A 12569-nucleotide genomic window follows, 5' to 3' on the forward strand; every position below is an offset into this window, starting at 1 on the left:
AACAGTCACGTCGCGGGCCGTGAAACAACCGAGCTGAAATAAGCTGAACCTCTTTGGAAAGCTGAGAAACACTGCAGAGTCTGCTTTTTCACATATAAGCATTCATGTGATCCAGTTTTCATCTTATAGACCTGAGTCAGGTATTGCTTTCTGAAGTTCAAGTTAGCAATCTCACATATATTGAATGAAGGTTAGAATGATCAAAATCCTCTGGGATTCTGAGAAAGACACAAAAGCCGTGCATCATATTGCATTTAAAAGCATGTGAATTGAGCGATGGGAATAACTCTCGGTACCTTAAGAGTTTGTATTTGGAGCTGAAGGCCTTGGGACAGTGTGGCTGTGAGCAGTGGAAGGGTTTCTCTCCTGCGTGACCCAAGGCGTGCAGCCGGAGCTTCTCCTGTGAGGCGAACAGGGCCCCGCACACCAAACACTCGCTCCCTCTCACTTTTCCTACCCTTTCTCCTTCGTCCCCCCTCTCCCAGTCTCTCTCTTTCCCCCTCTCTCGCTCTCTCTCTCGCTCTATCCGTGGCAGCGGGGCGGCGCTCCCGAACAGCTTGGCGGCGGTCCGTCGTCCCTCTTCCTCCGGCGTCAGTGCGGTAATACGGTGTGAGGCATCGGTGGCAGCAGCTGCCATGGCAGCCCTAGAGTGCCGCTGCCATGAAAGTTCGCCCGTGGCTCCCCTGCCTGGCAGGCTCAACGTGAGAAGTCGTGTGTCACAGAATGCGCCAACGATCCAGCGGGGACATCGAGGTACGTCGAAATCTGCGGTGAGACAGAAATTGTATGCTTTGAAGCAAACTGTTTCAAAGTCTGTGGCAACATCAAGCACATTTTTCTTCTAAGCAAACCTTTACCTGTTGAACTACTACTTCTCCTTCTTTTTGTCCCTGAACTGTCCTCTCTCTCTCTCTCTCTCTCTCCCTCTCTCTCTCTGCTTCAGTCGCTCCTCTCCTTCGCTCTCTTGTCCTCTCCTCCTCACCCGGTCCCAACAGCTATGGTTGCCGGTGAGTGGGAAAGACTGCTCTGCATTTTTATCGTCCTGCAAGGAGAGAGCAATGGTAAGATGACAATTATTCTCAAAATTGTATCAAAATGTATTGATGAAGATGGTAAAATGGCAAATGGACTTGTGTAGCATGTTTCTAGTCTTCCGACCACTCAAAGCGCTTTAACACTACCTGTCATCATTCACACCTATACACTGATGGCAGGGGCTACCATGCGAGGTGGACAATAAGTAACATTCATACAACACAAGAACAGCCTGCGGGAGCAATTTGGGGTTAAGTGTCTTTCCAAAGGACACATCGACACCAACTAGCGGAGCCGGGGATCGAACCAGCGATCCTCTGATTGAAGGATGACCCTACTCTACCACTGAGCCACAGCTCGAAGGCAACTGGAAAGGCCGGAACCTGAGCGAGTTGCCAATGAATCCTCTCAATTCAACAGGCTTGATTGTCATTTGCAAAGTCTACTTCAGAAGCAAGTGTTCCTCTGAGCTCACTAGGGGGAGCTGAACGACAAGTCTGACCGACATGACAGCAAAAAAAAAAAATGTTGATGGCTCTCACTCACAGCATAATGCCTTTATTAGTATGTGAATGAAATCACACCGCCTCATCCCTCATCATGTGTGGTTACTATGTAAACTGGATAAGGCTCCTGTAATCCTTGGAGAACCCCCCCCCCCCCCCCCCCGCCGAACTGCTCCGACTGACCCTCGGTTGTTTATTAAAAATGAACCACATTAACCTGTGTTCCAGAGAGACCGCTGAACTCTCCCCCCCCCCCGTCATCCCTGCATTCCCTTATTTACCCTCGGTGACCTATGTGACCCCTTGCTTGCGAGCACACCAGCTGAGTCCAAGGTTGAGCAGACACACAAACGCTGCTCGCAATGTTAGCCCATTACGTGAGGCCGGGTAAGTACCGTCAACACACGTGGGCATATGTGACAGAACACACACAGTCTGCACACACACACACACACACACACACACACACACCTTCCAAATGTAATGGCACTCTTTCTGTGTGAGAGGTCAATGAGTTAAGAAAGATGCAGCAAATACGTTGTAATCTGCTTTGAGTGCTTTTGCAGGTGTTTCCGTGTGTGCATGGAAGCGTGCATCCACACATACGTGACAGGGTCGTGTGCACATTCACGTAATTGCTTCTACGCGTTAACAGCACTCCGCCGTGCACGTGTGTGTTTGTTCTCATAAACGTATGCGTGTTTACAGCGGTGGTTAAGAGGACCTGACAGCTGTGGTGTTGTGCGGTGGTCATCACCCAGCGGGGAGGGTGCAGGGGGGTGACACCCGTCCCATTGACCACCCTCAGGGAGCCCGGCTCCATTGTACAGCCTACCCACATCGCACATTCCTGGACTGAACCATGCCGCGTCTCCCTGCCCCTCTCCTCCGCACACAACAGCACATGCAACACACACACAGAGTTCTGGTCACGCCGAATGCAACATCATGTACCCCCCCCCCCCCCACCACCACCCGGCATGCTCAAACGCACTCACAAAGGCGCGCACACAGACGGGCAGATACAGTACAATGAGGTGAATCCACAACGTCAACTTATAGAAATAAACCTAATAGAGCTTGAACACAAAGGGCACACCATGACAGGCCATGTGGAGCGGTAACTTCACACATGGACGCCCAAATGACTGACCTATGCAACAGTGTTGTGATTGAATCATGTAACATTAACACCTCTGTCTTCAGTCTCCCATCATATCCCACTGCGTGTTATCAAACTACTCGTCGTTTAACTTGATCACCGATAACACGAAGAGCAACGATGCTCTGCGTGACACACAAAGTAATACTGGGACAATCTCATCCATCGTCTTTCACTTGAATTTTAATTTGGTGAAAAGGTTTCAATGCAGAATTACGGGCTTGGTTTGATAAGAAAAACTTACAAAACTTACAAAAAAGAGAGACGAGAATCACAGACCAATTTAGTCAAATGTTATTTGTTAAATAAAGAGGAAATATCCATGTTTTTGATTCACAATGTGACCCTTTTTAAAAATGATATGTTGTCACAGTAGGAAAAGCTCAAGCGTTACTAATATCAGGACCCTGAAACTGAAGCAGCTAAATGGTATTCAGCCATCATTTATTTCATTATTTACACTTGTGTCTGTGACGAGTCAAAATGTCCTGCAGGGTTGACCCGGAAAGTTAGCATCGCCCTGGTTCCTTTGACAAAAAGCCAAACTTCCCTTTGGCAAACACACACATATATGACACTTTTTGTTCAGCAAGATAATCTTCGCAAATGGACACCACGTTTCTGATTTGTGACGCGTGAATGCAATCGGCAGAAGTAAAAAGCTATCGTCCACAGTCACATGACTTCACGTCAGCAGCACCAAGCTAAAGGCGGACTGGTGCTCTAGTCCTCCGGTTCTGCCGAGTGAAGCCGATGCTGAACAGCAGTCACTGTAATTGAAGAAAATATACATTTTTTTTATCTTGGTACAATAGTTATGTTATTCAAATACAGTAGATCAAATACAGCCACACAAGTCACGCTAAAAGTGAGCCTAGCTTAGCACAGTAGCAGTAACACTGTATTAAATCGTAGATTCATTTCTGTATTGCTTTTTCAGTATAATTTCTAATAGCTGATCCACAAAGCAGTACCATTTAAACTTCCTATTTGTTTGCAAACTAGCGTGAAACCCTTTTTCTTAACTTAACAATTTGTGTTGTTACTGTTTGTCAGGAAGAATCCATGTCAGCGCTCAGTTACAATGGAGGCATGTGGTCTACCGTTTACATCACCATGTAGATTCCACATCTTCTCTCAGTCCACCAGCGCCGTTATTGATTTTCTATCAGTCAGTTAATCTACCATTCTTTCTACAACAAGGTCTCGATGTGAAAGGGGCGACCGGCGTGTGCATCAGGAGCTTTATCTCTCTGCAGCACTTCACACTCGACGCATGTTCCTCATTTTGTTTCCATCAACTAATGAAAATCCGGCCGAGGTTGCTCTCATGCGTTTCCACCGCACATAAAATAACATAAAGAAAGAAAAAACACTTCAGTTCACTCGCTGTTCTCCCCCGTTATTATGTTTGTACAGTAAATCCATCAAACATCCGTCTGCAGCAACAACCAACCTTGATAATACATTACGAGCTCCGGATGCACTCGACACTTGTGTCTGCACGAGGAAACAAGAAGGAACTCTTTTACATGAAGAGCAATTCTACATGTATTGATTTCTCCTTCTTGTTTTGTATTTTCCGTGCTCACTGATATATCAGGGGTGTTATTTCCAGACATTTTTCACTGCTAAGAAGCGAGGAATATAGTGTAGAAGAGCTAGAATCATAGAACTAAAAAGGTGTTTTACGCTTCACTAAAATGAATGATGTCATTGTCTCCTTTTGTTTGAAGGGCCATTTGTAGTTTCACAGCTCTTATCACTTGTATCTGCTGTTAAGAATGCTTAAGTTCATCTTTGTAGGGTTTTCTCAAGTTTCATGCAGGGTTTATACCTGTTTGGTGCACCCACGAGCATTTTGAAAGCGAAAATGAACTCTTTCTAGCGAGTGCTTCCTTGTCGTCAGTAAGCACATTCTTCACTGCTTTGAATAGATTGGATGCTAATGACACACTTGACAAACACTTGCTATTTGTATCAGTGATGTGTTGCTCAATTCTATTGGGTAATATTCTTTGTTAAGGTAACAAGCTGTACTCCATGTTTCCTGTGCTGGTCCCATTGGGACAAAATCAGAGAACAAGGCAGCTGTGTAAACGTCTCCGAAATATCATCAAAGTAGCAGCATATTTGATTAGATTGCAGGCTTCTACTTGTTTACTGACCATTCCCAGACAAACAACACCCACACTGACTACACTTTCTAGATTACATAAAGGACGGAAACGAAAGTTAACATGGAGCTAGATTCTGATGGGGTCAATAAGCCTACCTGGTAAAAAAAAAACGTACAAGTAATTCTACTTTATTGTACTCTAATTCTACAGGAATTGAGTAGCCCTTTTATTAGAAGTGTCACTTTTGGTTGCAAAAAACCAAGATGGCAATGGCATAAACGCTGAATTCAAGGCTTGAAAACTGTAGTCCACAAAGCAATGTGGGAATTCACGGTGACTACGTACACTTCCTATACAGTTAAATATCATCTAACACGACTCAGCAGTCAGCAATGTATACTCTGATTATGGGAAAGGTCGTGTCAGTCGACCTGTCAATCGACAAAAAAACAATCCGCACAAATTTTGATAATTGAAGAATAGACCAGATCAATCAATAGTTACAAAGACCCGAGATATCCGTGCCATGCAATGAGCCTATTGTTTGTTAGGTAACTTCAAACATACCACACATGTAGTAGGTCATAGGTCAGAGCACACAGTGCTTCATAACCAGGGTTTTCTGCAAGCACACACTGCAGCCATTTCCAACCACTCATCACACTTGGCCGTCACTGCGGTGATCACAGAGAAACAAACCCACTGCTGCGGGATGGAACTTCATTCCAAAATGGCTGCAACGAGCACTCTGCAGCGCATTCACACGGAACCTCTGCGCACTTCTCCTCATCAAAAAAACATTGAGGGCAGAATTGAACCGCCACTTTCCAACCGCCCGGTTGTCTTTGGTTTCTGTCCTGGATGAAAGAGCTTCCACATTCCTTTCCTGAGGGGTCAGAGGTCAGCCTCTGCACTGCCTGCCCGCCCGCCCGCCACGGCTCCCGCATGCTGAGTGACTGCTGTTAACCCCTTCGTTGGATTTTTTTTCTTCATTTTTGCCGGATTCTTTCGTGGCCTTGGCGGCACGATCTAGACAGGCCCGGAGCAGGCTGGTGGCCTCCGCAGAACCCTGATCCACATAGCAGGACGCTGCACAGTACAAACAAACTAAATATAGAAAGTGAGTTCACCGTCCGGAGCTTAGGTGACAACAGCCGCACTCGAGGGGGGAGAGGTGGGTGGAGAAGTGTGTGTGGTGGGGGGGGTGGGGGAGCATGTCGCACAAACATTAGATAAACATCTAATTAGGTAAAACATAGAAAAAGATAACTGATGACACAACGCCTCTGAAGTCAGATTACAAAAAGTAGACTCACCAGTGTGAACTGTGCAGTCACATGTTGCTATGAAGCAAAATGGCTGGTGCTTCCAAGCGCGCTGGTTGTTTCTTAGTTTTAAAACGTTTACGTTGAGCGTACGTAAATCTGCTTTGTCAGAGGTGGCGTATTGTTATGTTCATGTTTTTTGACAGCTCTGACTTCAGGTGCCATTCGTGTTGTTTTTAGGATGAAATCTTTAAAAGGATTTTGAAGTCACACCTCTGATTCTGATTCAGTGTGTTCAAATAAATGATCCAATGGAAAAACAATCCACAAGTTAAAATAGAACGATTCTCTATGAAGGGATCAAAGCGTTTTAATTGGCCGCTTGCTGTTATTATTCAGTCTGCAAATAATCTGTTCATGTGATTTTTTTTGATTAGCCCACAAGTCTACAAAATGGCACATTTTCCCAGAGCCCAATGGGACATCTTCATACTGCTCGCATTTGTTTTTCTTGCTAAAAGTTTTCATTAGAATTTTCTTTTTTTTAAAGCAAATTTTCTTCACAGGTTTAATGCAATGCGACGGACATTTTAGTGCAGTCAAACTATTGTTCAGAGACGGATACAAAATCATGAACAATGAGCTGAAGAATGGCCATCACGGCACAAACGTGCAGCCGTGCCCTTACCAACGAGAATGAACGAAGGCTCCCTCATTATTGTTGCGATTTAACATTATATAAAAGGACTTAACAGGGAATAATCATTAAACTAGTAGAGTTTAATGATAAAGACGTGAAGCACAGCTCGAAACCTCATCTACTTCAACGCTGTTCTCTCTCTTTCTCACTCATTCTATCTCTCCTCCCCCCAGGTTTCAGTTCCTCTCCTGCTTGTGACTCAGGGTGAAGCTCTACACATTGGAGGAAGGAGGAATAGAGGGGTGTGGAGGGTGAGAGGACCCCCCCCTCCCCTATACACACAGACACACTAACCATAGCTCCACTCTGCCATGCCAAACCCTCACCCATCCCGACAGTTAGTCTTGGCCACATTGAGCCGGGATGTGGCCATAAAACCAGCGGTGTTCCTGGCTAAAGATAGCCCAGGCTGTGGTCTGGCTCGTGGGGGTGGGGGGGGGCAGGGCTCATCTAACTGTCACCAAGGAACACCTTCACTACTGCACTGCCTACCTCTCCTGACTTCACCCCGCTCTCATGTGGAAGTGACAAGACGACGTAAATAAACCTTAACCGTTACTGGTTTTGCACTCATTTAAAGGCTACCTTTAAGTGATCATGTGACCAGTTCCTGTCCAATTTAAGGGGCAGAAACTGCGTTTAGTTTGGACTAAACAAGAGAATAAGACATGCATCTGGCATTTGAAGGGTTATGTCAACCTCCGAAACCTTAGAACCAACTTTGGACCACGAATTTAACCAAAAGTCACAGTTATGTTCAGGAAACAGGTGGATTCAACAGTGTTGCCTGAAAAGAAAAAGGCTTTGATTGTCATGTGATTTAGACAGCATCCATTTAGCACCTGTTAGCTTACCAACGTTTGCTAATTAACCGTAAACACAAAGTACAGCCGAGGCTGATGGGAAGTAGTAGATGTCAGTAGATTTGCAGGTGTTTTGGACAAATTAAAACTTTTGACCAGATGATGGTGGTATCGGAAGATTCAGGGGATCACCAAAATCAGTAGGATTTATCCTCTGGGGACCAAGAATGTCTGTCGGGACCACATGTCATGGATAAAATTCATTAGCTGTGGAGATGTTTTGGTCTGGACCAAAAGGCCAAAAAACGACCCACTGGCATGTCCATTCCTACAACCACACCTCACCTACAAAATGGAACAAACCGAAAAATTGGTAAAGTGCGCCATATTTTTCTCGGAAGCCAATCAGAGCCGACCGCGCTTTTGCTCGGGAGGGGGGGGGGGGGGGGGGGGCTTAAACAGACTGTACAGGTGTATTCAGACGGACAGGATGAAAGAAAATAATGTGCTGTTGAACATTAAAAGCCATTCATCACTAGTGCGATGCGAAAATGCCCTACGGGAATATGGAAAATGCTAAATATTGCCCATTATTCCAAAAACGCCAGAAAAATGTCTAAATTTCCATGCAAATAATTTCGGCTGAAAATCAGTGGTTGAAAGCGTGAAGCGGCTTTAAAGCATGTAAACGTGTCCCTAGTGGAAACCCCAACTACTAGTGTGAACCTGGAACTGAGCACGATATGTCTCTTTTAAAAAAAATAAAGGAGACTAACTTGCGGAATATGCTTCAGGACACTTCTTCATATCTCCTAAACAACATGATATACAGAGATTGTACAGAATAAGTAACACTACAGGTTGTTAATATGTCCATTCTGTGTGTGTGTGTGTGGCCTGCGGTCTCACTAACTAACACATTCCTAGTGTCAAATAGGCAGCGTGGACTCTGTGTCATCCCCCCAACAACCTGATTGACCCCTGCATCCTCCTCACTAGCTTAACATAGCACACATGACGCACCAACAGGAACTTGCCTTTACTTCCCACATGAAGTCACAGGCCGGCAAATCTCAGTCTTATCAAACAGTTTAAAAGACATGCACACATGAAAACAGAGTACATAACAGCTTGCGCTCCTCCTTCATCTACTTCCGACCCACCATCCCTCACTCCTTCTCTTCCCTTCTGTCCCACGTGCCAACTCAAACACCCAGAAATCTGCCCCGCGCTCATCAGGAGTCTAGTCTTCCCCCTCTTCTTCTTCTTCTACTCTCGTCGTTTCCCTCCCTCCGTTCTCCCGCTGTGGTCGCCGCAGACGGCACGCGTTCGGGAGGCACCTATCAAAACAAGCAGCTTCATTTCGAAGTCCTGCACTTTGTGTATGTGCGTGTAAACGCTGGCCAACACAAACCACATCAAACATGTCGTGATAGAGACATCATTATCATCATCATCATCACAGCCACCACTGTCTTTATTCTCATCCATATCATAATCATTTGCAAGCCTCTCTCCGGGCCACGGCTGCTAACGTTGGATCGAGCGAGACATCTGGGTAACACACATCCTTCCTTTAACGATGATTGGGGGTTTGGTGGAGACTAATTAGAAGATTAACTGGCTCCACAAATTAAGACCAACATGGCATTGCTCTCTCTCTCTCTCTGCTAATTTGTAAAGAAAACAGATGTGGGTGGTTGTACTTAGACGAATCTCTGTCACCATCACCACGTTGGCCTTCTCTGGAAAATGATGCTTGTGTCAAAGTAGTCCTAACAGATTTATTGTATCACTCTAAAACCACAGACTGTATATAAGAAGTGGACGTAGTCATCGTGACGTCACCCATTGGTTTGTGGACTGCCGTTTGGAAGCCTTGAGTCCAGCAATTTCGCTATCACCATCTTGGATTACGACCGTCTCCATGTTGTCGTATTTGGTATGCGGAGGAATGACGTAGTGAGCTAGTGATGCCGTAGCGGCACCGACCTGTCAATCACAGTAAGCCCGCCCAACTTTTAAAAAATCGCGAAATAAATAATTAGGTCTCATTTCCATCACCTGGTTTGAGGCGAATGAACTCGGCTACGCAAAGTTTAGTTTCACTTTTCGATATAGCTATTCTAAAGTGATACTTCAAATTTTACATAATAAATATGTAAATGGTAATACGGCTGTTCATCACATACAGTATGCATTTATTATTCTACACCAACCTTACTATAAATACCGCTATGCTGTTAGCTACGTTATTTAGCCGAGCAGGATTGCGCCGCAAACCGGCTGCTAACAGCTAACGTTAACTAGCGCTCCACATGCCAATTTCAATGGGATTGTTGCGCACAATGTAGCATTATCAGGGATCGGTGAATAAAAAAAGCACTGATGGCAATCTTCTGATCGCATATTTTTACTGAATATATATACATTTGTCACCTGCACGATCGGACATCTGCACGAGGCGTTCCATTTGCTTGAACGCAGAGTTCCTGGGGCAAGCGTTACTGTCGAGCCCTGGAGGAGTATAAGTATAACATAGAAATACTCAGCTACTTAAATAAAGTACCTAAGTAAATCCACTTTGGAAAATCTATAGGCCTTCAGCATTTCCACGAACACAAACAGATGATATTCATGATGTTTACATTAACGCCCGTTAAAGCGCACTTCATTCTCTTTATTGGTAAGCAGTGAAAAAGAAAACTGCCAAGTCAGACCATTAGCCAGGATACACCGTTTGCTTGGCAGAGCTTTATCAAAATGTTGACACTAAACACATGGGCAGCATAACTGAGTGTGAGGCGTATGTGTGTGTGTGTGTGTGTGTGTGTGTGTGTGTGTGTGTGTGTGTGTGTGTGTGTGTGTGTGTGTGTGTGTGTGTGTGTGTGTGTGTGTGTGTGTGTGTGTGTGTGTGTGTGTGTGTGTGTGTGTGTGTGTGTGTGTGCAGAGGTGATTCTGGGGAAAGCCCTTCTGGCAGGGAGTCCTGGCTGTGACACGGAGCTCCACAGCAGCCGGAGATGTGGGCACGGTGCCAGTGGGCGTCACGCCAAGGCCCCCCCCCCCCCCTCTCTCTTTTTCTCTCTTCAAAATGTTTAAAGAGCAGAGCCCTTGCGGACACAACAAACATGCACATTTCTTTACAGCTACGGGCCTCCTCACCTACATGCGTACGAAACCATACAACATTTACCGTATTGAATATGCAATATTGAGTCCAACGTCAGACTGGCTGTTCTCGAGAACATTTGATATATTTACCAGACCATTAATAACTAAATTAGATGTGGCACCTACGTACAGTTATACAGTTGTACATGATATATTTACTATTGATGTGCACGTGTAAGTATATATACTAAATTAGGTGACATCATGATGTCCTTATTAAGTTGATACAGCTGACGTGTAAGCCAACGGTGGCTTGTTATCTCCGTCACGAGATCATGTATTCGGCCTCATGTGCGTGAGTGTGGCGAGCATCTCTGTGTCTGTCCTTCTGTCCACGGCTAATCTCGCATACTGCTGGACCCATCAGCCTCATTTTTTTTTGTTCTTATTTGTGACTGTGTGCTCAAGGACCTCGATTCACACTTTAAAAAAGAAATCTGTTCTACTGACTGTTTTAATGGACTACTGTCTCCTCACCACTCCTGACGGGGCCGCAAGTGATACGTTACCGTTTCACTTTGGACTCCCATTTCCACTAGGGATTACGAAATGTTCCTCTCTCGATCTGCACATTTAGGTGAGACAATTGTATGTATGCATGACTATAGCTTAGCGAATGAGAAACTGAACTGAGCGCCCGACTGCAACGGACCGCTTCTTCTCATGGCGGTGGGAGGGAGAGCTAGTTAGCAGCTGGTGGGAGTCCTGCGGCGTGTTTGGCAGAGCTAACAGCTAATGGGGCTAACACAGCTAACACAGCTAACAGCTAACGGAACTAAACACAGTTAAAACAGTCAACATGAAGCGTTCCACAGTGAACTGCAGTTCAGCTGCACAGACAGCTGTGTGAATGAGAGTGTATCTGGGGCATGAGACGTGCGAGTGAAAAACGCATCTGATACACTTGCAAGTGTAGAAGGGGAGAAACTGTGGTTTGTATCAATTCAATCAAACATTACAGCAGTGGTGGTTGCAGACACACCTAGCACAGATCTGCACTCTACTGAGCGCACTTTTCTAGTTGTTGGAAATGATGCTTCTGAGGCCCGTGAGACTGAATACAAAACCAAAACGAGCTGAAACACTCAACTGGCATATTTTTATCTAGTTTGAAGATCTTTATTTCTTTTTTATGTTACAAGAGACGTATGGTCTCTGCCCGTTACATGTAGTATCTTTCCGTTATCTTTTAAAATGAACTTCCAACGTACGTTTGCTTAGTTTTATAGCTTTACTTGGTTTGGTTTAGGCAACAAAACTACTTGGGTTAGGCTTTCTGAAAAAATAGTTTGCGTTAAAATAAGTTCTTTGGTGCGTAAAATAAATACGCTTGTTACGTAACTTAAGCATGCAGTGTTAGTTGAGTACATTTGTGAAGTAACAAAACTCAAATCAGAAAACATCATGCACACACATGCTCGCACACACTCTTTGTAGTTTTGTAAAATTTTTATATTATATAGGTGGAAGCTTCAAATAAGCCCAGTTGGCTTTCTGCCTCTTCCTGCACTGTGCTATTCATTTATCTCTGTTATGTTTGTTTATTTTTAATTGTATTGTTTGAATTGTGCAAAATAAAAAAATATATAAAATAAAAAACATGGACTTACATGGGACACCTGGGTTAAAGTCCTGTGTTTGACCCAAAAATTCAACCAGCCTCCTCCCTACATGGACTCTCTCGCTCTTTATACTACGTTAGTAGCTCCGACTGTCTGATGATGATGCTGATGCGTTGACAATGTTGTTAGCTGGTGCGTCTCGTGCAGGCCGAGGGACCACCGATCAAGCATCTCCATTTGAGGCT

At 44.8% G+C, this 12569-nt stretch overlaps 1 protein-coding gene across 5 annotated transcripts in view; it reads right to left on the minus strand.

The window, feature by feature from the left end:
* plagl2 (pleiomorphic adenoma gene-like 2) overlaps positions 1-12569 on the minus strand; it is a 36376-nt gene that overhangs the window by 8272 nt on the left and 15535 nt on the right. For 3 of the 5 annotated variants that reach the window (XM_076095499.1, XM_076095498.1, XM_076095497.1), the window contains exons 2-3: positions 858-1042; positions 297-765 (exon numbers count right to left, since the gene is read on the minus strand). In XM_076095499.1, the coding sequence (XP_075951614.1) occupies positions 297-637 (341 nt within the window). In that variant the 5' untranslated portion in view covers positions 638-765; positions 858-1042. Of the gene's footprint in view, positions 1-296; positions 766-857; positions 1043-12569 lie in introns of those variants that run through there. The other 2 variants (XM_076095500.1, XM_076095501.1) reach the window with 2 other exon arrangements.

This window comes from Anarhichas minor, unplaced genomic scaffold, assembly GCF_050575085.1.
Source record: "Anarhichas minor isolate MPS153535 unplaced genomic scaffold, ASM5057508v1 ptg000020l, whole genome shotgun sequence".
Taxonomy (NCBI): Eukaryota; Metazoa; Chordata; class Actinopteri; order Perciformes; family Anarhichadidae; genus Anarhichas; species Anarhichas minor.